Genomic DNA, 25,592 nt, shown 5'->3' with positions numbered 1-25,592 from the left:
GCTGCTGAAGTTATTCAAACTTATCTGTTCCATGTCTGCATAACCTGCCTCATCCATTCCTCCCCATGAAACCACAAAAAAAGCTTCAACCCACTAGTTCCCTCACTCCCTCAGCCTTCTGACCGATCCAGGTACTTCTTCACATAGCCTCCCTTTGGCACGGTATGAGATTTGTGAGTCTTAACAAATCGTTGTCTCCTGATCTGTTTGTCTATTATTACACCTAAATAATGAACATATTATTCCTAAAACAGGCATATATCTACATAATAATTACATATAAATAATCAAAAAGCTTTATTTTAAAACAAACCACAAGAGCCTCAAGCTTGCAAAAATATTGTCAAAAATGAATATGAAAGGAGTTTGGATAAATGAGATTGCTTAAATGCCCCTGTAACTCCAACCAGGAAGCAGAAGCATTTGTGAAAGACAACAACATCAAATAAATAAAACCACAGAACATAGTGGTACCCTTTTATTGGCACAGTCACTTTTTAAAGGCTGGTATGAATAAAAAGTTCTGAGTAGCAAGACACAACGATCTGATGGCGCCACTCAGAACTTTCCAACAGATCACAGAAGCACACCAACAAACAAGGCGGTAGCATTACAGGAGGGTTGAGGATATACAGCAGGTGAGCCATGCAGCTGAGCTCAGAGAGGACAATTGTCTTGTGATGCAGCATTACTGCTCAAACCAGTAAGTTTCAGCGTGCTTATTTGTATGGTGTACACCTTTAAACGAATATGACCTTTCATCCCAACAACTATGAATTTGAAGCCATATGTGCTGAGTGATGCAAAGTTTCCTGTAACCTATGCTGAAGCAAGGAGATGAGATTTAACTAAAAAGCTCACAACCCACATATCCAGAAACACGGGGCACAGGAAAGAACTGCCTTCTAATCAATGAATAAAATACAGAACATGGGATTTGTTCCATAAATGTGTGTGTGTGTGTGTGTGTGTGTGTGTACATATATATATATTGAAGCTAAAACAACAACATAGTCTCAAGATTCTTAGGTACTTTAGGTTAAAAAATGGTAGGTAAAAGAAAAAAATTTTAGAAACAATTTAAAAAAAATGTATTTTGAGGAAAGGGAGCACCACCAATTGCATAAAGTTATAAAATACAATAAGAAACATGTAAATAATTTTCAGGTTTGTAATTCCAGTAAAACACAAACACCTACAAAGAAATAAAACACATATTTGCAGAGTGCATTATAGTAAAACAATTGGCGTTCAGGAAACATGTGGTCAGACCATATAAAAACAGATGTATAGTGTGCATGGATCCCTCCTCTCCTCTACCACTCTTCCTTCTCTCACCTCATCCACACATTTTATGGCCTTTTTCTTGCTACACAGAGGTAGCATGGCCCTATAACCATGAAGCCTGAAAACTGGAGTGTATCTTCACAGAACGGATACGAAAACACACACACACACACACACAGTCACACACACATCTAGGAAATCTCGGGTACTTAAAGTCTCTGTGTTGTGCTTTTCTGTGTAAATGTATGGAGAGAGCACCCAGAGAGTATCAGAGGCAGCCTTCTGTTGATGCAGCCTGGAATTACTAGGCAGTTTTATCCTGTGAGTCTATAGTTCAGACCACATCATATGGTAGTATCCCAGAACTCAGAAGGCAGCCTGCTGCAGGAGGCCTCTTCAGGCTTCTTCAGGATAGTGGGCTTTTTGCAAGGAGGTGGGGGAGGCGCTCTGGGCTCTGAGTGCTGCAGGATTTGCTGCCAGTCTTCTCTTTGCTCGCAGAGTTTTCGCCTCCAGTCTAGGAGTTCCTGCAGGGCCATGCTTTCATTTTCTGAGAGCCTCAGCTGATGGATTACCTGCGGTAGGGGGAAGAGGGGAGAAAAAAGAGTAACGTGAAATATGTATTGTGAATGAGTAACACACATAATAGCAACACCGGGATGCCAAGGGGCTGGACTGGGGTCAAAAGACACATCATTGGTTCCCTGTAAAACCTCCAGGCATTCAGCAACTGGCATTCAAGTGGGTCGGCTGTGGGCTGCTGAATTAAGATGAGCAGAACAAGAAACAAAGCAGTGGAACATTTAGGATAGGTAGACTGGTTAACATGTGATATACCTCCAGGTGATACAAGAAAGACTTAAATGTCTATTCGCCCTTTGCCCTCTATTATTATCTACATTCTTGTAACACCTTGTATTTTCTCTTCATTTAACTTATTACAATTGTAATTCTGTCTGATGTTTTTGGACTTCTCAAGGTTCTCCCCATTCTAGGATCTGCTCCATCTATGCACAGTTACTCATCTTCATTTTGTAAGATAATGTGACACCATTCTAACCACTATGCACTGACCCAAGGATGAACCCCCTATTCAAGAGTGCCCACATATAGTCAGTGTTAAAAGAAGACTAAACTAATACAGAAACTGATTCCAGGATTTAGGTATGGCAAGAGACAGCCACTAAAATGTCAAATGAGCTCAGGGGAGGCCGGTAGTTTTGCTTGAAAACACCTTCAAGCCCACTGGTGTGTCAGCGCATGCACACTACTTTGTGGCAGTGAATCAAGGCTGTGATCTAAACTGGCAGCTGTGTGCTCTCTCAGACCTTGAGACTGCAGAGATGGGAATTTTAGGGGTCTTTGCAGGAGAGCATCAAAACATGCCATTGTAGCAGCTACTCCCTCTTGTTTCCTTAGGGCACCTGAAGAAAGATGCCCTGGAGACTGCACTTACCCCCTAATGGCAGCTGGGGCACTTGAGGACAACCAAGCTACATTAATTGCCCTGGGCTCCCCCTTCTGCCTGCAGCTAGTAATCTGTAACAGCTGGATGTTGCAGAAACCAATTTTTCTGTCAATTCTAAAGTGAGTATGCTGGTTTTTTAAAAAAACAAAACAAGATTCTAGATATGGTCAGTAAAGATTATGGGAATATTGGGGGAATTCAGAGGAAATGAGATGGCTCACTCCACCTCCAAAGCACCTGCTACTTTGTGCCAGTGCTGCTTCCATCCTCTTCATCAAGACAAAAGAGAATAAAACAGAACAGGACAGAAGAGGTTTCCACTTATGTGACAAGAGGTACTTGAAGGAAGCACAGGTAATCGGTGTTCAGGACAATTCTAAAACCAACACCTTCACCTGGACACCCGAGCCTATTATCTGCCCCAAGAAGAAGCTGAAGTCTAGAATCAAGCTGATGGAGAGAACATTGAGACATGGTGTTAAGACACAGAAACTGGGAGGTCAAATCCATGCGTAAGTGGATTTCTGGAGCTGGTTTTTTAGCAAAAGGAATTTTCCCAAATTGAATTTACAAACAACCAGGAAAAAAAACAAAACAAAACCTAAGTGTGAAAAACAGGACTGTGATTGCTCAATTCCTGAAGCAACCTCAAGGCATCAACAGAAAGTGAGCTGCTAAAGCAGCATGTCCCACTTAAAGGGTAGTTTTCTCTAGTGCCCAGGACTGCACTAGAATGACCTGGAAATGAGACATTCTCCTGTTGGGAAGACTCTTGTGAAAGCCATGTTACCTCTACTGTCAGGAAAGTGAGCCAAGAAAGTGGGTTGGAGGGTATGCATAAAAAATTATTTATTCAATAAACACTTTAGAGTGCTGAGTAGGTACCAGGTACTTTTCTAAGTATCTTACAAATGTTAACTCAGGCAGTCCTTCTAAGAAATCTATAAAGCATTGCTAGCATTTTGTGATGAGGAAATTGAGGCATAGAGAGGTTAAATAATTTTTCCAAAGTCACAAAGAAAATGGTGGAACAAGGTGGGCTGGCTCCAGAGTTGGCCTTCTCAGCTATTACTCTATAGTTCTTATCATTTACTTAGCAATTGTTGTCCAGGATGCTAAAAGTCAGGGTCTCTGTACCACCTTCCCTTTCTCTTCTTTTTCTAAATGGAATTTGAATGAAATCTGAATGTTTCTTCCATTAATGTATTTTAGGTCCTCTACTTTCTCCACTAGTATATTATGCATTGATTACATTTAGCTTCAGTTTCACATACTCTATGAATATTAAACATTTGTATGTATGTTTCTTGGCACACATTTGACATATAACAGCAATTTCTGAAAAATACTGTCACTAGATTTTTTTTATGAGAGAATATTTAATTGATAAAAGGGTACCTTTATCATTTCAGCTAATAATTTTTCAAAAACTTCCTTGATATATCATCTTCCTTAAGTAACAGAACTTCATATTGATCTATTTAGTAAAAACAAAACAAAAACAAAACACTTCTACTCCTGTGTAAGATAGTGTAGGTCATGGCAGTTTACTGCTCCCCCATTGTATAATAAAAAAAGGAATAGATTACAAAAATCATATTTTTAAAACATCACAAAGTTCTGGCAAAACTGCAAACTATAGAAACCAAAATTCTGGATGGAGAGAATCTTTCTGTACAAATAAATAATTACCAGCTGCTTTTTTTCGGGGGGAAGAGGGCACTTGCTAATTTTGTAGTTCTGTAGGTCTGGAGAGCCCATTCTGGAAGAAAAAAAAAACTATACAATATTTTGCAGGTGCATGGGACTAGGTAAACAAATTGGAAACTTGAAGATCCTCACATACATGGCCATTTTTCCCAAGAGACAGTTGTTAAGTTCCTCAACTGTATGAGTAAGTGGTACCTTAGGCCAAAAAGTTATAAAAAGTAGAGTGAAGTTTCCTACAATGACAGAGTTGCTTTCAGAAGGAATATTTTCACAGGGGAGATGATATCTTCAAGCACCTGACTAGTCTCATCTTAAAGATTTGCAGGCTTTAAAGCTGATTGGGGCACATGGCTGGAGTGTGGAGATCTCAAATGCAGAGCTGGAGCTCCTATAATTTTTTAGAGCTAAGGGATCTGATAGGTTCTCAATCAAAGCATGGGAAGGTGTAGCCCAAGGATTAGAGGAGAACTGGAGGTAGACTGGTTCTCCAATGCAGCTTGATTTGTGACTGGATTAATGTGATTACCTCTTGCCTTTGCTTCTTAACAAAGGATGGTGATAACCTTTTATGTAGAAAACATCATCTGTAGCATCTGTAGTTTGTTTATACACAATGCTTACCATGCAATGAGAAATTACTATACATGTGAAGAGACAAAGAAATTTCTCAAAATCCAAAAGATAAATCAGATTCCCAGATGATCCTGATATATAGTAAGCAGGTAAAGGCTAAAATATCTATGATTAAGTATTTAAAAGGACAGAGAAAAAGATAGACAAATGTAAGAAATAGCAGAATGGACATGAACATAAAAGGAGTATCTGAAATAGAAGAGATACAAAGAATGTGGCAAAGCAATCATCAAACAGATGTTTGCAAGACTCATGATTAGCATCAATATACCCATTTAATTAGCTCAGCAAATCATGTAAAAAATAAACATACACCATCACCAACAATAAGAAAACAGAAGGCATGTCATGTTAAAAATGCCAAAACCAAAGACAAAAAGAAGTACCGTACTTTAAAAATCCAGAGGAAAAGACTCATTACCTTCAAAGAAATGACAATGAGAGTGAAAGCTGACTTCTAAATAGCAACAGTGGAAGCCAGAAAACAACAAATCACAGGTTAAAGTACTGAAAGAAAGTAATTCAACCTAGAATTCTGTGTTCAAGAAATATCCCTCAAAAATGAAAGGGAAATAAAAACGTTTCTGAATAAACAAAAATGAAGTAATTTACCATCAAAAGTCTTGTGTATATGCATGTGTTCTTTTTTTTTTTTAATGTGAAAGAAAATTATACTAGATGGAAAAATGGAAATTTAAGAGACAAGAATAGTGGAGTTAAATGCATGAGTAAATATAAGTTATATGCTTGTAATGCATTATAGATTTAAAATGATATGTAAAACAAGAATGGATGCCACCAAAAACAACAAGAGCTAGGAGGGGTTACATGGAGTTTAGAGGTTCTGATGTTCTGGCAGTATTACTAAAATGGTAAAAGTAGTAAAATCTGTTATGAAATAAGTAAGATACATGTTTTATTCTCTAGTGAAAGTACAACAAGAACAGTGGATGTATAACAAGTTAATGTAAGGGAAATGTGGAATAAATATTCAATTAATCTAAAAGAAAGCAAGGGAGGTACATAAAGAATATAAAAGTGGAATCAACTCCTAACAAAACAGTGAAGCATAAAAACTAGACAGACAGAACCCCAATCTCCACCCAGCAATTGGCCTTGGCCTTGCTCTTTCATAGCCCCATGGCATGTGCTGGATTTATCTTCATGCTGCTGTGAACATAAACTGTCCTTATACCATCACAAAATACACCCACTTTATGTTTCTTCTCAATTCTAAACTCTTTCAGTCTCTGCATAATGGCCCAAAACATACACGATGTGTGACTCTCTGCTAATTTCTCCATAATAGGGACAGATTTACAGATTGAGTCACTCCACAGAAACTGCACAAATCCGTGAGAGTGACAGTCAGTGGCTGCTGATCTGAATGAGGCTTGTGCGGAGAGATTCTAACATACAATGTCCCAAATCCCCTAAGTCATTGCTTCACTGGGGAAAAAAAAAAAAAAAAAGCTCTCTACCCTTTCAAAACTTCTCAATGTTTATTTAAAAAAATCTGAATTCCCAAGTACATTATAATAGATGAAACTTATACATACAAACCATTAGAAAGCATTTTCTTAATGAGAGTATTGATGTCTTGAATAATGTAGTGAGTACAGAAGAATGCCTTCTTTGAGTCAACGACAAATAGCTCTCTATGCTTCCTTGATAAGCAAAAATTTGACTGATGTTTGCAATAATCAACTAATGCTCAGAATAAACACTTTCATTGAGAGATCCCATGAAACTTTATTTTCTATTATGGAGATTAATAGGTATTGAGTAAAATTTAATAGGTATATAAAGATAGTTGCCAGAATGGCATAAATGAGATGCTAAAATATTAACATTATTGATCTTCATTTGAAAAACTAAAACAGAATCTTCACAGGTTATGTCTTAAATTAAGGCTAAAATTTTGTGTAAGGATATATGATAGGTCACTACATTCAACCCAGTGAAGTTCAGATGGCATTTTAAAATTATGATCTGTGAGACAATAAACAGAAGATCAGAAAATGTGCTCTAACATTTAGTCTGCTTTAGTTAGATTTATTAAATTTATTAGATTGTGAGACATAAGAATCATAGTTGTCACAGTCAAAAGTTTTAATATTTTAGAATATCAAACAAATGCAATTATGAATATTATTTAAATGGTGATCAAGCAATATATAAACAAAAAGTAATTATAATATTATTCAGCACTGTAAAAAAAATCTAAATCAGTGTTTCTCCATTCTTTAAATTTCATAACCTATTGCTAATAACAAAAAACCTCATAGCTTCCCTTATCATTATTTGATATTTCACAAAAATATTATCATTAAAAAGGCAATAATGATTTTTTAAGAAGAAGTTTAGTTTTGATATCGAAAGGGAAGCATTTCTTTTCAGAAAGAGAAGAAATGACTTCGGGGGTTAGGGATGCTGCTGGCAATGTGGGCCTGGAGTCAGCTGGTTTCCCATCAGGTCTCGTTTATGTGAATTTGTTTGTAGGACAAGAATGCCATATTGGTGTGTGATGTATTTTAATTTAAATCTTGTTTTCCACTGCTTTAAAAGATACATTTCCACCCCATGTCACCATTTCAGATAGCTAGTCACTTACTTATTTTCTTTTCTGGCATGTTTTAAATAATAGTATTTGTACACAAGATCATATTTCAGAACCAGAAGGCAAGTGTTAAAATGGGAAAGTAAAATGTGTCCTATACATCTGAACCTTTGCGTTTCAGATGCCTGTTTTTAAAGGAACTTTTATACATGCCACTCACACAGGTGTCTTAATGTGTTGCCCAAGGCATAGAGATGGAGTGAGTCAAAAAGGGGAGTTTTCTTAAAACTTTCCCGCCCCTTTTTATCATTTATCTGGGAAAGGAAACTCTATGGAGGAGGGTCTGTAGAGACTTCAAAGAGGTGGTAAATTTTTATCTAAATTTTGAAAAATGAGACAGTCAATCAGATGGAAAAGGACAGGAAGAGATGTTTTCACAGGACTTAACATAGACATTGAACTTCATTTCTTAATAAGGAATCATAAACCTATGAAGACATTGAGGCTGGTTAAGCAGAAACAATATTTATGGACTCCTGAGTCAGAGTGCCTGGAATGGAATGCTATACTTGCCATTGAATCATTGTGTAACTTTGAACAAATCTCACCAGCTTCCACATCTGTAAATTAGGATCACAGTAATAATCCACATTAAAAGGATGGGTAAGGATTACATGAGTAACACATGTAAGCTACTTAAAAGTGAGTGCTCTATAAATGTGGACTATTATGACTTTGTCATTATTAGCTGTTTGATTTGAGAGAATCACTAAACATTCTGAATTATAATTATCCAGATGACTCAATTGGATAATGTTAAATGTAATGACCTATTGTAATATGGTCCTACATAAATATAACATAATCTCTTCCTTTCTGATTAACATGAAGCTCTCAAAATACTAAGCAACACACTGGATTTATAGTATAACTATGATTTATACATGATTTTAAATTAAAGAAAGTTATACAGGGAGAAAATGATAAAAAGGTCTAGAGGTTTTCTGAATTTTAGGAATAAGATAAAAAGATTATACACAGATTTTAGTGAGCAGCTGAAACAACTGTTAAATGTTTCTGAAATTAGGATTCATATATGTATTTTCAGGGGTCCTTAAATTCTTGGGACAATCTAAAATGTTTTGCATTTTTATTTTTATAATATATTTTTAAAAGTATTGTAATTATGCTTTGGCTCATTTTAACACCTACTTTTTAAGCTAGCACTCAGTGAGATTTTATTTTATAACTTTTCATTTTATTTAAAAACAGATTGACACAAGTAATATTATTTATATTCTTGCAGGTTAATAAGAAAAAAGTAGATGTGTTTAATATGCAAGTAGGTATTCTCTCTCCTCCAAGAAAAAGCTAAGTGATCTGACAGTGTAGGTTGCCCAGCAGTTCAAATAGAAAAAAAAAAATGACAAAGCCATGACTGGTGTGGCTCAGCTGGTTGGAGTATCATCCCATAAACCAAAAGGTTGTGGGTTTGGTTCCCAGTCAGGGCACATGATTGGGTTGCAACTTGGTCCCTGGTTAGGGCACAGGAAGGAGGCAACCAATTGATGTTTCTCTCTCACAATGATGTTTCTCTCATTCTCCTTCTCCTTCCTTTCCCTTCTCTCTAAAATTAATTTTTTTTTAAAGTGACAGAGACTTTGGTAAAAACAATGGCACAGGATTGTAGAAATGTACCGAAGTTCATGAAATCTGAGTAAGTAGCATATTCATATTTTCTACAATAATTTGTCAGCTAAACAAAATCATACCTAATATAAAATATTGAAAAATTTAAGTTTTTTGCTTTTGTAGGTTTTTGTTGTACTTGAACTTGTAAATTTGCTTTGGTGTTACAGCTGTTATGAGAGCCAGAGAAATAAAGAGATTTTATGTAACAATTTAACATTATAATAATTTAAGAAATGTTAAGAGTCAATGAGAATTTATTTTTCATTTAAAAAGGGTCATATATATTATCAAGATGAGTTAAAGCTGATCAATGTGTGTAGGATTCCCTGTGGGTAGAATTAGTTACTGCTTGACAGGACTATGTGTGCCCTTTAGAGTTCAAAATGAGTAAATTAATCTTTACCTGGCACAATGAACCCAGTTCACTTTATATGGTAGGTTTAAATGAAGTTAATGTATGAATTCCAAAATGCATGTTTGAGAGAAGGAATGGGTGTTACCACAATACAAGCATATCTCATTTTATTGCCCACCACAGATATTGTATTTTTTACAAATTGAACCTTCGTGGCAACCCTACATCAAGCAGGTCTATAGGCACCATTTTTTCTATAGGATCAGATTATGGTTAGTATTTTTCAACAATAAAGTATTTGTTAATTAAGGTATGTACACTGTTTTTTAGATGTCATGTTATTGCACTCTTAATAGATTAAACTATAGTATAGTATAAACATAACTTTTATATGCACTGAGAAACCAAATCATTTGTGTGACTTGCTCTATTGCCCTCTTTGCTTTATTGCATTATTTGCTTTGTTGTGATGGTCTGAAAATGAACCCGCAATATCTCTGAGGTATGCTTGTATGTTAGACTTGTGGTTTCACTTTTTTTGCAACTAAGGGGCAATGGGCACCTCACTTCCATCAAGGCCAAGAAAGAGGAAGGAAGAGTGCTTTGAAGTAATGCCAGACTGACCCTGGACAGATATAATACTAGAGATAAACTTTACATCTCACAGATTCAAATCAGTCCCTTTCAAGTACTTTAAAGCCTTAGAAACTTATTTAAAAATGCTCTGCTGCTTTGAAATATAGTCTATGGGTCATTTCAGACACATCAGTTACTCTGGAATCAGACATGCCTAGATAGGTTTGAATGGCTAGTGAGTGGAGTAACTGAAGGGAATAGAACAGTTACCACGGACTTCAGGGTGGTCAAAGAATGCAACGCCTTGAGTAATAAAATAAGCTTATCTTATGCTATGGTCTGAATGTTGGAATCCTAAAGCCTGATGTGATGGTATTTGGAACTGGGGCCTCTGGAAGGTGATTAAGTAATGAGGGTGCAGCCCCTATGAGTAGGATCAGTATTACTTAGGAAATGGAAGCATATGTCAGATGCTTCTTCTGACATATGAGGACAGAGTGACAAGTCTGCTACCTGAAAAACAGCCACATGCTGGCATCCTGACTCAGACTTCAAGCCTCCAGAACTGTGAGAAATAAATTTCTCTGGTCTAATAGCCACCGGGTTACAGCAACCTGAACACACTAAGATATCTTATATTTGGATAGCACTGGAGAAAAAATGTTACCATTTTATAATAGGTACAAAACCTAGGATTCTAGAAGAGGGCACAAGCAGTCAGCATAAAAGTTTTTGAAAACAAAAATTTTGATAGAGAATATAATAATAAATTGTAAATTATTCTGTGATTTTTATTTTTAAATTTGACATTTGGGTTTCTTTGGATAAATTTCCAGAAGTGGAATCACTGGGCCATAAGGTTTAAGGAAAGAATACAGAAGGGAGCTAGGCCATCTACCTTTGATAAATAGGTATTCTTCAAAACCCCATTTCAAGCTCCCAGCACATGTGAGCAGAGCAGATACAGAAATAGTCCCAGTCCAAACTCATTTCCCTATGGACTAGGATACTCATCCTTGAACAAAATCTTTGACATTCAGTAGGTTTTTATCAAGATTTTTTTATCAACACAGGAGTTCAACTCCAGCTAAGTTTACTTTGGATTCTCAGAGACTGAAAAATTACAGTGCAGCATTGGAGGGGGAAGCATACCAGTTTAATCTCACTCCTGTGGGTCGGGATGGAACAACAGGATTTGCTTTACAATTCTCGTGGTGGCTAGAAAGAGCAGGGGAGTTATGGGAGCCAAAGGATCATCTCCCTTTAGTCTTGTCCTGCAGTAGCGGGCAAGGACTTGGGGATGCAATATCATCTGTGCCCCTTGAACAGCAGGGGCCTGTATATATATACATGAAGTTAACAAAGGTGGCACCTAGCCAGTCTGAGCTGTGTAATGCTTATGCAGAAAGAAATCTCTTAGGTAAGGGTTACCTAGGCAAATGAAAATACACGCGTGCGGAGGCAAGGATCCTGGCTATGGTCACCCTGATACAACAAAGGTATTCCTTCATTGAAACAGTAATCCTTGGAAATTGTGATACTTAAAAGACACTGGTGACCCTCAACAACTCAGTATGAGGGTTAAAACAATGCTTTTATTATGTTATTGAGAAAATCTTGCTGATTTGATATTTAGCAATTCAAGATGCAAAATTAGTTTCCATTTTTTCACCTAGATTTGTAGAGTATTTATATTTTTTAATGTTCAGGAGATATCAACTAGGTATGAATAGTTTGATAAAGGGATGTAAAGATTGAGTTCATGTAGGTTTTATAAATAAAGTGCGATGTTCATAATTAGTTCACTTACTTCAAAAGGTTAAAACCACTAAATCTTTCACAACCTAGAGGAAAATACAGTATGATAGAAAGGCTTAATGAGGTTTATTACTTATATATCTATTTATTAATGGAGTTCTATTGTCATTAATAAATTTTATGAAATGAATTAATTAAAAATAGGATAAATTTTCTTCACTTTCTTTGGATATGCATTTCTATGAATAATATTAATAAATGAAAGTTAATAATTTGCTGCTGATTTTTACTTTAAGTCTTTCCTTTCTAAGATAAAAATAGCTTTTGTTAAATAATTCATATGTAAAATCATGTTGCTGTTCATTTGTCACAGAATTGATTTTTCTATTGACTATTCACCCAAAGGTGAAAAGAGGCATTTACTGACATTTATCAAAATTAAAAGAAGGAAGTATCTTGACTGAATAGTGAGAATCAGTGTTTCAAATGCAAATCCCATTTCCACTCCATGCTAACAAGGCATTGGCAGAAGAACGTCAAAAAATCAAACTTGAGAGAGACTTCTGACCAAGATGGAGGCTTAGATGGACACGCTCAGTTTCCCTCTACAACTAGAGAGGAATACAACTACTTCAAAACAAAAGATAACTAGAAATTCCAGAAAATAAAGCTACACGGAAGCCCAACGTACAAAGTTATAGACCAGCGGTGCTCTTTGGGCAGGTAAGAGCGAAAGTGGGCAGTGCTGTTTGCGGTAGCACCAGGGACAGCGGCAGGGAGAGCAATCCCGGCTGCAGTCGAAATCCAGCAGCTTGCGACCCCAATGCTCGGAAAAGCAGCCACTACATCACCTCCAACAGTGAGACCCAGAGGGCGGGAGGACGGATCCCAGTCTCCTAAAGGAATAACTGCAGGAATCCATCTTGGACCCCCGCCCCCACACAAAGCACCACAGCACTGCGAAATAGGTTGCGGATCGCCCCCGGCCGCTGGGTAGTGACCACAAAGGCCCACAGTGCAGCGAAAAAGGAGTGACCACAAAGGCCCACAGTGCAGCGAAAAAGGTTGCAGATCGCCACCGGTCACTGGGTTGTGAGGGGTCTGCTGCATGGGCAACAGCAGACCCTCCATATCACCCTGCCCAGGCTCTGTAGCTTCAGCTCCACTGGAGAGGACACTCCAGCGTCATCGCAAGATGTCAATTCAACACGGGAGGAGACAGATGCCGTGTCACTCCCGAGTCGGACTGCACAGCCATTCTCGGCGGTGCAGATGGACACTTAAGAAGCTACACCATCGTCTCTCGAGACGGACGGCTGCCGACGACGACGACTGGGTTGTGATGAGTACACAGGCACTGCCCCCTATAGCTGGCCCAAGAAAACAAAACGCATCTGTCAAAATGAGGCAGACAACTATAGAAATCCCAGTGGCGCAGCTCACCAGGCAACAGATGAAGAATATGACAGATGAACAAATAAGAAACCTGTCAGAGGCTCAGTTCAGGGCCATTGTTATCAGGTGGCTTACGGAATTAACAGAAGATCTGGAAAAAGATGAGAAAGAATTGAAAAACGCTCATCCTGAAAGGAACAAAACCACATACGAGACAGATGGTGAGGAAATAAAAATCCAGAGTTCAAATCAACAAACCAGAACATAGAGAAGGAACAAACAGTCAACCAGTGCAGAGAGAGGAAACAGAAAGCAAAGAAAATGAAGAGAAGATCAGAAACCTCTGGGACAGCTATAAGAGATCCAATATAAGAATCATTGGTTTGCCAGAGGGTGAAGAAGATGAACTAGAAATTGAAAAATTAAGTGAAAATATAATAAAGCAGAACTTCCCAAACTTGGGGAAGGAAATAGACTTACAGGTCCAGGAAGCACAGAGAGTTCCAAAAAAACTGGACCCAGGGAGAACCACTCCAAGACACATTATAATCAAAGTGTCAAAAGTTAAAGATAAAGAGAGAATCTTAAAAGCAGCAAGAGAGAAGAAAAGAATCGTGTACAAAGGGGTCCCAATTAGACTATCAGCTGACTTCTCAAGGGAGACCCTGCAGGCAAGAAGGGACTGGCAAGAAATATTCAAAGTAATGAAGATCAGAAACCTACAGTCACGAATACTCTATCCAGCGAAACTGTCATTCAGAATAGAAGGGCAGAGAAAGTGTTTCCAGGACAAAATAAAACTGAAAGAGTTCATCAGATCCAAACCACTATTATATGAGATGTTAAAGGGACTGGTTTAGAAAAAGGAGGATCAAAACTATGAACACTAAAATGAAAACTGCATCACAAGAACCAACAACAGAAGCTAGGGAATTGAAACAAAGGCAAACTAAATAAGCAACAAGAGTGGAAAAAGAACTATAGGTATGGGGAGCATATTAGGGGGAGGTCGGCAGGGAGGGGGAAGGGGGAGAGGGAGGGAGATGGCATAGGAATTAAGAAGCATAGTAAGAGGGAATGGAATAGACAGAGAGAGGTTGAGAAGAACTATATGCACAAACAATGGACATGGACTAAAAGGGGGGGACAACTGGAGGGAGGGGGGCCACCGGGTGGAGGGGAGCAGAGGGAAGGGAAATTGGGACAAATGTAACACTATAATCAATAAAATACATTAAAAAAATCAAACTTGAAAATCAGTTTATAAAACCTAAGTTTATCTAAATATATCCTAAAATGTGTCATAAAATAAAATTTGATTTAAAAAAGTCTTTAATTAAAGGGTTGTATATTTCTATATTTCTAAAAAAAAAATCAAGAAAATGATCTGAAAGCAAAAACATCATTTCTGGTTTAGGCAAAAAAGAACTGAGCCTTCCTAATTTAGATATAAGCATTTATCCAGCAGCCTAATTAAGTTCATTCTTGCTTTTTTGTTTCTTTTTTGGCTAGAGGTTAAATAAAGAGGAAATATCTCTTATAAGGTATGTTACACATCTATTGGAAACAAGAGTAGCTATTATCTGGACAATCAGCAATGAGGGAGGGAAGACAGAATTTTAATTTTTTACATTATCTGTACACTTTGATTTCTTTAAAAAATTAACCACTGTTCTTTACTTTTATAAGAAGTAATACTATGTTGGAAGATATTTAGTATAATTTAAATAGACATTTATTTGCATTTTGCAGCTGATTTTAAGTTACTAGCTATGAATAAAAATGGGCATGTTTCTATTAATGGAAAGTTATAAAATGGAAATTTAAATTTTACTGCACATCTTGTGATATAATTAATTTGTGAATTTTAGGATATGGATTTTTTATGAGTTCTGGTCTCTAACCTCAATTCATTTAAAAAATATGGCAGTATAAGTGACTAGTAGATTGTAGCAAAAATTGATAACATACATTTAGAGTATGTTTATAGTAATGATATTATAGTAATGGGGTTCCAGTCCAGGAACTATATGGAAAAACATGAATCTATTATATTAGAGACAGAAGTAAGAGTATTATAATTCCTTTTAAAATATTTTTCTTGGGAATTCCAGCCAAGATAGAGGTATAGACAGACACGCTGTGTCTCCCTCCACGACTAAGAAGGAATACAACTACCTCAAAACTAGAAACAACCAGAAGTTCCAGGAAATCAAACTGCATGGAAATCCAGCAAACAAAGATGTAAAGAAGAAATGCTCATCCAGACAGTTAGGAGGGGCGGAGCTGGGGCGGAGAGGATGCGATATGGTGGCATAAGCAGCGGCAGGGCGGTGGAAAGTGCAGTCACATGTTTTAAAAATTCAGGAGGGACACCTGGGGAGTGTTCCCAGCTTCTCACTGGACCTCGAAGCTCACGGTCCCAGCACCGGGGAAAATCAAGCCTCATTGCTTCTGACTGTGCAGACCAGTGGGGATTGGGGTGGAGGCAGAAACTGCTGGTCTCTCAGCAGAGTCTGCTTGTTTAAAGGGCCCCCAGAGTCCTTGAACATCTGCTGACCCACCCACTCTGGGAACAATGGCCAGGGCAGCAGCTAGACGGGCACCAGTCCGGTGCGGCAGTGGGGAAGGTGCCTGGAAAAGGGGCAAGTGCTGGGCAGGAGGCATTGTTCCCTCTCGGACCTCTCCCTCATATACAGTGCCACAACGTGGTGAAACAGGTGACCCTATACTGACGAATCCCTAAGGTTTCACCCTTTACAACGTAACAGGACCGACAGCTCTACCTGGGACACAGAGGCAAACAAACACAGGCGCCAGTCAGAATGAGGAAACAGAGAAGTATGGCCCCAAAGGGGGAATGGATCAAGGTTCCAATGGGAGAACTAAGTGACTAGGAGATAGCCAACCTAACAGATGAGGAGATAGACAACCTAACAGATGAAGAATTCAAAACACTGGTGATAAAGATGCTCACAGGCTTGACAGACATGCTTGAGTATGGCAAATGCATAAAGGAAGAAATGAAGGCTATGCTAAGTGAAACGAAGGAAAATCCACACAAAACTAATGGTGAAGGGAAGGAAACGAGGGCTCAAATCAATAATTTGGAACATAAGGAAGAAAAAAACAGTCAACCAGTGCAGAATGAGGAAGCAAGAACTGAAAAAAAATGAGGAAAACTTCCCAAATTTTGCGAAGGAGATGGACATACAGGTCCGGAAAACACGGAGGGTCCTGAACCAGAGAGGATCACACCAGAACACCTCATGATTGAGATGCCAAAGGTGAAAGATAAAGAGAGAGTCCTGGGAGCAGCAAGAGAGAGGCAGAGAGTTGCCTACAGGGCGGTGCTTAAAGGACTATCAGCTGATTTCCCAGAGGACACTTTGCAAGCAGGAAGGGACTGGCAAGCAGTATTCAATGTGATGAAAGGCAACCTGCAACCAGGATTACTCTATCCAGCAAAGCTATCATTTGGAATGGAAGGGCAGATGAAGTTCTTCCCAGACAAGGTGAAGCTAAAGGATCTCATCATCACCAAGCCATTATTATGTGAAATGCCAAAGGAACTTATTTAAGAAAAAGATCAAAACTATGAACACTAAAATGACAACAAACTTACAAGTATCAACAACTGAATCTAAAAAATAAAAACAAAATCCAACTAAGCAAACCAGCATAGGAACAGAATTATAGGTATGGGGATCATTTGGAGGGTTATTAGATGGGGGGGGGGGAGGATAAATGGGGATATAGTGTAGGGATTAAGAAGCATAATCAGTTGGTATAAAATAGACAGGGGGAAGTTAAGAATAATATAGGAAAGGGTGAAGCCAAAGAACTTATATGCTCGATCCATGGACATGAACTAAGGCTGGTGGGATTGCTGGAGGGAAGGGAGGTACTGGGCAGAGGGGGGCAAAGGGGAGAAAAATTAGAACTACTGTAACAACATAATCAATAAAATATACTTTAAAAATAAATTTTTCTTGGAACTCTGTGAGAGATTTTCTGCAAAGACCAGGAGGTATTACTGAGGAAAATTAATCTACTAAATTTTATCTTTCCAAAGAATAAATCTGCTCACATAATTTTTTCATTCAAAAATCTTCAATGCCACCATTTTGCACTAGCCTAAACAATCAAATTTACAAAACTTAGCAAGTTACATTAAGTCCTATATTTCTGGCCACACTAATTATTTTAGCTTCATTATCATCCAGTCTCACAAAGACTGTATGTCAGCCCAATCACATGTACCCAAACATACTCTGTGATTCTATTTATCTTCTCTACAACAGTCTCATTTCAAGTGCCTAAATATAGAATCTCCTCAAGTTTCCAAGGCCTGGCTCTAAAAGTCATCTTCATGATATTGCTTTACATTCTTGAAACATTTTCACATGTTATAGTATTCTAATAGATTCTTTTAACCAAGGAAATATTATTGGCCTCATTTCATAGATGCTTAATTTATCCTTAAGCCCAAACTTACTTGGCTAGTATTAGAGTCAGATGAAAACTCAAATATGCTTAGTTTAGTCTAATCTTCTTAAGTACTAATTACACTGCCTTCCAAGAAGTTTTCCTTTTCTGTTAATCAATGAACATGTGTGCTTTAAATGATTATAAAATAGAAGGTGCTGTGATGAGTTCTACAGGATTTATAAACACACAATATGACCTGCTCCAGCAAGAAGCATTCACTCAAACTGAGCAACAGAACAAAACATAGAATTAAGTAAATAAATGTTTAAACAGTACATGAAAGCAAAAATGTCACAAGGAAGCATTGCATTAATTGACCATTGATCATTATTTTGTGTAAAAATGTGTAATAAGCAATATTCTGATCATTCTATAATCAGAACATATAAACTTACATAATTTCTGTTATCATAAGGAATAAAGATTACTAATGATGGAGGTTAAACTTACTTAGGTACTATAAATAATGATGCTTAGCAGCAACATGTAAAATATTAAGCCAAATAAATAAGGAAAGTGATAGTGTCACCCAAGATGCTATAACAGGCAGACCACAAATACCAGTGGCTGACACAAAAATAAGTATATTACTCACATTAAGGCCAAAATGATTTTTTTCTGATCAGTGAGTGATTTTCCATGTTGTCATGAATGTACTTTGCATCTTCTTGGATCTTGGCGTATTCTGTAACCAGCTTTTGGTGGGAAATGGCATAGAATATTCATAGGCAAAGGGAGGTTTGTATGGGTCAAGCTACAAAGTGGCTCACATCACTATGCCTCCCATTCCATTGGCTAGATCTCAGTCACTATTCCTAACTGCAAGGGAGGCTGGGGAATGTAGTCTAACTGTGTATTTATAAAGAAATGACCCTGGTGGTCACAGTGTCTGCCACTGTAAACATGGAGTCAATTAGAGTGTCTTTAAGACACAGTCATGGTAAATCATGCACGTACAAATGCTAGACAAAATAAGGAAAGGAAAACAGATTTCAGCAAGGATTAGGAAAGAAAAGAGATTTTGCTAAAGTAGGCAACATTTGAGAATAAATCTTTTAAGTCAAGGCTTTGTTCTAAAAAATAGATAATAAAAATTACCTGCAAGTGTATAAAATTAATTTCAGTTGATTTTGGCTTCAAATACTAAGCTTTTAATATCATTGACTTCATGACACTTCTTTGCAATGTCACAGTTCATTTTTTTAGAGCCTATTCTGACAGAGTCAGAAGTACAAAATGACAGTTTCAGATAATAACATGATCATAGAAATCAGAGAAGAATCAGGTCTATGAGGTCTACTAAAGTAAAAAAATAAATTCCTTCACCAACGTTAACTTATCATGTTTCAGCATGATGGAACAAGACACTATAGTTAAGTAGTTAAGAAATCTGGGGCCAAGGTTCCCAGGTGTCTCTTCTAATTCACTTTTATCTTGAGCAGTAATTGAGGTATTTGTCTCATATTTTTCACTTACAGAAAAGGCAAGTATTTACCCCTTACTTATATTCTAAGCAGACTAATGTTTTCAAAACTGGTAAATGGTTTTGAGGAAAGCCAACACAATATAGCCATAATTGATATTTTATATTTAGCCTTTTGCTATACTTTATAACTTAAACATATACCTTTTGTAGAATTAACATTTTATAATTAATGGTAATGTCAACTTCTCTTCATTCAAACACCTAGTAGATTACTCCACTCCAGCCACACTGGCCCATCTTGCAGTTCAGATATGCTTCTGTCTCAGGGCCTTTGCTGTTATCCTACATGAATTTCTCTTCCCTCACATCAACTCCTTCCCTAGATTCCTTACTTTATTTTTGCTCAGTAAGGCTTTTGTTGACAACCTGATTTAAAAGTACAACTCAACTCAATCTTCCTCCATATCATTCTTGTCACTTCTAGCCCTGCTTGTCCTGTTTTACTAAGAAACCAATTTAACAGTAGTACCCCCATTATATGTGGGGAATACATTCCAAGACCCCTAGTGGATGCCTGAACCTTCAGACAGAACTGAACCCTATGCATATATACTTTCTGATAATGGTTAATTTATAAATTAGGTACAGTAAGAGATTAAAAATTAATACTAATAATAGAACACTTATAGCAATATACCATAATGAAAATCATGTGAATGTGGCTTCTCTCTCTCAACATATCTTATTGTACTGGACCCACCTTTCTTCTTGTGATGGTATGAAATGATAAAATGACTACATGATGAGATGAAGTGAGGTGAATAATGTAGGCATTGTGACATAGTGTTAGACTACTATTGACCTTCTGACAATATGTAACAGCACTTTATGGCTTCTGTTTGACATATCTGGATTGCCAGCATCAGTTATCTTGCACTTTGGAGCCTTTATTAAGTAAAATAAGGATTACTTGAACCCAAGTACTGTGATACCACAACAGTTGATCTGATGACTGGGATGGGTATTAAGTGACTAACAGGCAGATAGAGTGGTAGAGTGCACAGCATGGAGATGTTGAACGAAGGGATGAATCATGTTCCAGCCAAGATGGAGTGGGACAGCTCAAGATTTCATCAAGTTATCCATAATAGCATGCAATTTAAAACTTTTGAATTTCTGGAATTTTTCTTTTAATATTTTAGGATTGTGGTTAACCACAAGTAACTGAAATCACAAATAAGAAGCGATGAATGTATTCTATTTAAGCATACTATACATATTGTTTTTTGCTTGATTTCCCATGCTATAATTTAACTTCCATGAAGGCAAGGATGTTTATTTTGTATATTAAGGTATTCCAAATACCTAGATCTGTGCCTGGCACAAGTAAATCCTCAGTAAGTATTGATTTAATGATTGAAAAAATGAACCTCTGAAAATTCAATTTTATGAAATACACTTTCTTAGAATTCAAAATATATATATTATTATGTGCATTATTTTGTCTTACATACTATGAATATATATATATATCCATACACACAGAGTTGTACACATTAATATCATGTATATCATTCTTTATGGGAAATATAAAGGATCTTCCAGAGTCAGTCATTTTTATTGTGACTCTCACATTAAATGCCAATTTTAGAACCTAATTACCATATAAAATGTGACATTAATATTCTCTAATCAATGATGCAACTGCCTATGATCCTATTTACCAAGTCTACTAGTGCATTTTTAACATGGGAGTGAATTACAACATTCAATAAATGTCGGTTATATTTAATCAGTCTGCTTTCTCTTAATTCTTCTAAGGTTGTTACTGGTTGACAATTGCATAGAGCTGACAATTTATTAAGTGATTTGTGTTCAGAATACAAAAATAATTAAGATGTATTCACTGTGCTCTCTATATGTTCAGAAGTCTTTCAGGGTCTCTACATACACACACAAGATTATAATACAACAAAATAAGTTGTATAAAAAATTTGTATTATAGAGTTACAGGAACCCATTTACAGAGGTAACTAACTGTTGCTTGGAAGGTGTGCTCAAGGAATGCCATCAAGAAGAAAGCTATATTAAAGAAGCATGCGGAAAGCCAGTGATAAATGTGGAGAACAGTTCATTTCTGGCAATGTACTCAGCATTAGGAGGAAGTCAGCAGCATGGTCCTATGTGATAAAAGGTGTGGAAGATTACCATTGGTACAGAAAAATGTAAAATTACATTGCTAATTTACATCATTATCAAAAAACAAATTCCAAGTAGCTTAAAGTCCTAACTGTAAAAAATGAACCTAAACTTTATATATATTTTTCATATATGTATTTATTTTTACATTTATACACACACACACATATGCATCAAGGTATGTCCAGAAAAAGTCCAACCATTGTTAATATAATGAGAACAGTTTGCATGACATTGATGTAACCTGTCAGCCAAGGAGAGTGGACTGGAATGCGCATGTGTGAACAATGAGGACTTCATTGTACTACTTAGTGGGGGCAATAAGTGCAGTTGAGTGAGCATGTGCATTGTGTTGTCATGGCATTCAAAGGGACTGAGCAGGTAGAGCAATGAATCTGCACCAGATTTTGCTTTAAGCTTGAACATTCCTTCACAGAAACTATTCAATGATTCAGAAGACTATAGCGATGGGAAACTGGTGATTGGCAGCTTCATCACGACAATGTTTCCACTCATGCATTATGTCTCATACAGAGTTTTTTGGTGAAACATCAAATCACCCAGATGACTCAGCCCCCACCTACAGCCCTAATTTGGCACCCTGCCATATCTGGCTCTTCCTGACACTAAAATCACCTTTGAAAGGGAAAAGATTTCAGACCATTAATGAGATTCAAGAATAGTGATTGGGCAGCTGTTGGAGACTGAGAGATCTGTGTGAGGTCCCAAAGTGTCTACTTTGAAAAGGACTGAGGTACCATTGTCCTGTATATAATATTTCTTTTGTCTTGTATCTTCTTCAATAAATGTCTCTATTTGTCATATTACATGGCTGGATACCTTCTGGACAGACTATATATATACATATACATACATACATATATATATATACATCCCCCTCGTCGGCAGCCATTCGTCTCGAGAGACGATGGTGTAGCTTCTTAAGAGTCTATCTGCACCTCCGAGAATGGCTGTGCAGTCCGACTCGGGAGTGACACGGTATCTGTCTCCTCCCGTGTTGAATCGACATCTTGCGATGACGCTGGAGTGTCCTCTCCCGTGAAGCTGAAGCTACAGAGCCTGGGCAGGGTAATACGGAGGGTCCGCTGTTGCCCATGCAGCAGACCCCCCCTCTCTTCGCAGCTGAAGGGTCCAAGGGAAAGACGGAGTCAATACAGCTTGGGTTCAGGTGCGCCGCCGGAGTTGCCGGTGTTGACTACAACATCAAACCGCCTTAGGGACTCCGGCTCCGGATTTTCTGTCGGGGTTTACTCCCTTAGCCTTTCCCCTGAAGAGGTATGCCGCAAGGCAGCGGAGGTTTTTTGGTGTCAGAGTTTTCCTTCTCTGATGTACCCTGACTGGAAGATCGAACCAGCGACACTTAGCTCGCAGGCCGACGCTCCATCCACTGAGCTAAACCAGCCAGGGCAAATATATATACATACATATATATATATTATATATATATATAATTTGTTTATGGCAGCATGGTAAGAGAGATTTTTTAAATTTTTTAATAAAAAAATATATTCTTGGACAGAACAAGAAAAGCACAACCCATAAAGATAATGACCAATCAATATGACTTAATAGCATTATAAATTTATGTGCGAGAACTACATGAGTTTGGCCAAGATGAAGCAAGCCCCACTACAGCCTATAATCTACTGATTATCACTAGAACTTTAGATAAAATACATAAAAATCAATCTGAGGACTCAGAAAAGTAAATAAAAACATTGTGGAGGGAATCAAAACTTGGAGTATGAAAGCAGAATAAAGGCATGCTCAGATTAGACAATAAAGAAAATTTCCTACACCTGCTGCAAATAAAATTCTAAAGGAGATTCTTCAGGGTAAAGTGAATAATAGCGAACAGGGACTTAAAACTCAAGGAATGAAGAAGAGCCAAAGATATGGTAAGTTACAGGACAAAAAAAGATGATATTTCTCTGTTAAAGTTGTCTAAACAAGCATGATGGTTGAGGGCAAAGTAATAACATTGCCCGGGAGAATATGTTCAATGTATGTAGAGGTAACATATGTGACAACTATAAAGTATAGAGATGTAGTGTATGTGACAACTATAAAGTAAAGGTCAATAATGGAGGTTTAACAGAACAATTACATTTCACATTTTGTAGTTCAGTGATTGTAGCACCAAGTACTCAAGCGCATGATTTTGATGCACACACTTCAGCAGAAGTCAGCAGTAAGCAATATTTTTATTTCTTTTTGTTATTCTTTTTTTCTGTTTTACCTTGAAAACCCTATGATGAGACAGTCTAAACTAAAATACAAGATAGTGCTGAAAGGTGAGACTCCCAGGTCAGACAGCACTCAAACAGTTACTGGAGAAGAGCAGATAACAACTATGAATAGCATGGTTGCTGATGACACAACTAGAACAGACAGAGGGATGTCTAGTGGCTAATGTGCACAAAGATGAAAGGAAAGGATGATGTTGCATCGCACATAATATCGGAACATGGAACACAAGAAGCATGAGCCAAGGTGAACTGGAAATGTAAAGCAAGAAATGGAACATCTAAACATTGCACTGCTTGATGATATCAAATTAAAATGGACTGAAGTGAGCCATTTCCAGTCAGGCAATTATAAAGCCTTCTACTTTTGAAATGACAAATTCAGAAGAAACAAAATTGTTTAATACTGAGGCAAGATGTAGCACAAGCAGTTAGGGGTTACAACACAAGATTGGACTGAATAATATCAATCAGACTTCTAGGAAAACCTATTAACATAACTATGATTCAAGTCTGCTCCAACTATATAGCAGCTGAAGAAGACAAAATTGAAGGCTTTATATAAGTATTCAATAAAAATTGATTATACAGCAAAAGAAGACATGCTGATAATTATAGGTGATTAGAATGCAAAAATAGGAAATAAAGCGGAGCCAAATGTCCTTAAAAAATTTGGACTAGGGGTCAGGGATGAAGCAGAAAACTGGCTCATGAATTTCTGTGAAACCAACAACTTGTGCATCAAAACATGGTCATCACCAGATAGCCACTATAAAAGAAATGATATAGACTATTTATTTGGAACCAGGAGATGGATAAGCTGTATTCTCTGCCACAACAAGATGAAGAGCAGGTTGTGGATACTAACCATGAACTATTAATATTAATATCAAACATTAGAGTAAAGCTGAAGAACACTATAGGAATCATAGTGTCAAAACAATGTAAATAGCACTCCTGATGAATTTAAGCTTCACATAAACACAGATTTGCACTAATAAAATTAAGTCACCAAAACCAGAGGAGTTGTGGACTGAAACTAGAAATATTATTAATAAATAATGCAAAAAAGTCAATGACAAAAATATAAAGGAAATAAAATCAAGATGAATGATAGAAGAAATACTAAATACAAGGGGAGACCCAAAAACACAGTAATTATCTTCTGGATGGTGGGCCCCTTGTAGTACAGGCTTCACCCACTAGGTTAATGTTCCAAGAACCCATCTGTTCAGTGTACTAGCTGGCGTTGTTGTGAGAGGCTGCATTTGGCCTCAGTAAATTTTTTTTGAAGACTCATTCAATGCATTTGCTCATTTCATTATGGGTGATTTACAAGTTCAGCTGCCCACACTACACTGAGTGTTCAGTGGTTTTTGATCCAAAACAGCATGGTCCCTGTGCCCCATTCTCCTTATTCATCCAATCTTTCCTTGAGCAATGTCTTCTTCCCCTTGCATAAAAATGTCATCAAAAGGAAACATTTTGCAGATGTGGAAGAGGTGAAACAAGAAATGACAGAAGCACTAAAAGGCATAAAAATCAATGACTTCAAAAATTGTTTTGAGAAGTGGAAAAAATGTCTTGACAGGTGTACTGCATTAAATGGAGAGTACGGTGAAGGTGACTGAAGTTTACACATGTAAGAATAAATACAGAATCTATTTATAAAAAATAAATGAGTTTTATTTATTTTTTGGGTCCCTCTTCATAATGTCAAAGACAGGTGAAAGGAAAAAGTAAAAGGTGATACATGCAGGATTTGAATCCTGAACACA

The 25,592-nt window shown here is 37.2% G+C and overlaps 1 protein-coding gene across 1 annotated transcript in view; it reads right to left on the bottom strand.

The window, feature by feature from the left end:
* Positions 1-995: 995 nt before the first annotated feature.
* MYO16 (myosin XVI) overlaps positions 996-25,592 on the bottom strand; it is a 654,868-nt gene continuing 630,271 nt past the window's right edge. The window contains exon 36 of the mRNA XM_090257968.1: positions 996-1,859. Within this exon, the coding sequence (XP_090114094.1) occupies positions 1,632-1,859 (228 nt within the window). The 3' untranslated portion in view covers positions 996-1,631. The remainder of the gene's footprint in view (positions 1,860-25,592) is intronic.

Source organism: Furipterus horrens, unplaced genomic scaffold, assembly GCF_987537825.1.
Source record: "Furipterus horrens unplaced genomic scaffold, mFurHor1.1.pri manual_scaffold_12, whole genome shotgun sequence".
In the NCBI taxonomy this organism is placed as follows: Eukaryota; Metazoa; Chordata; class Mammalia; order Chiroptera; family Furipteridae; genus Furipterus; species Furipterus horrens.
The sequence above is the reverse complement of the archived record's forward strand: the minus strand, read 5'-3'. Positions and strand labels throughout refer to the sequence as shown.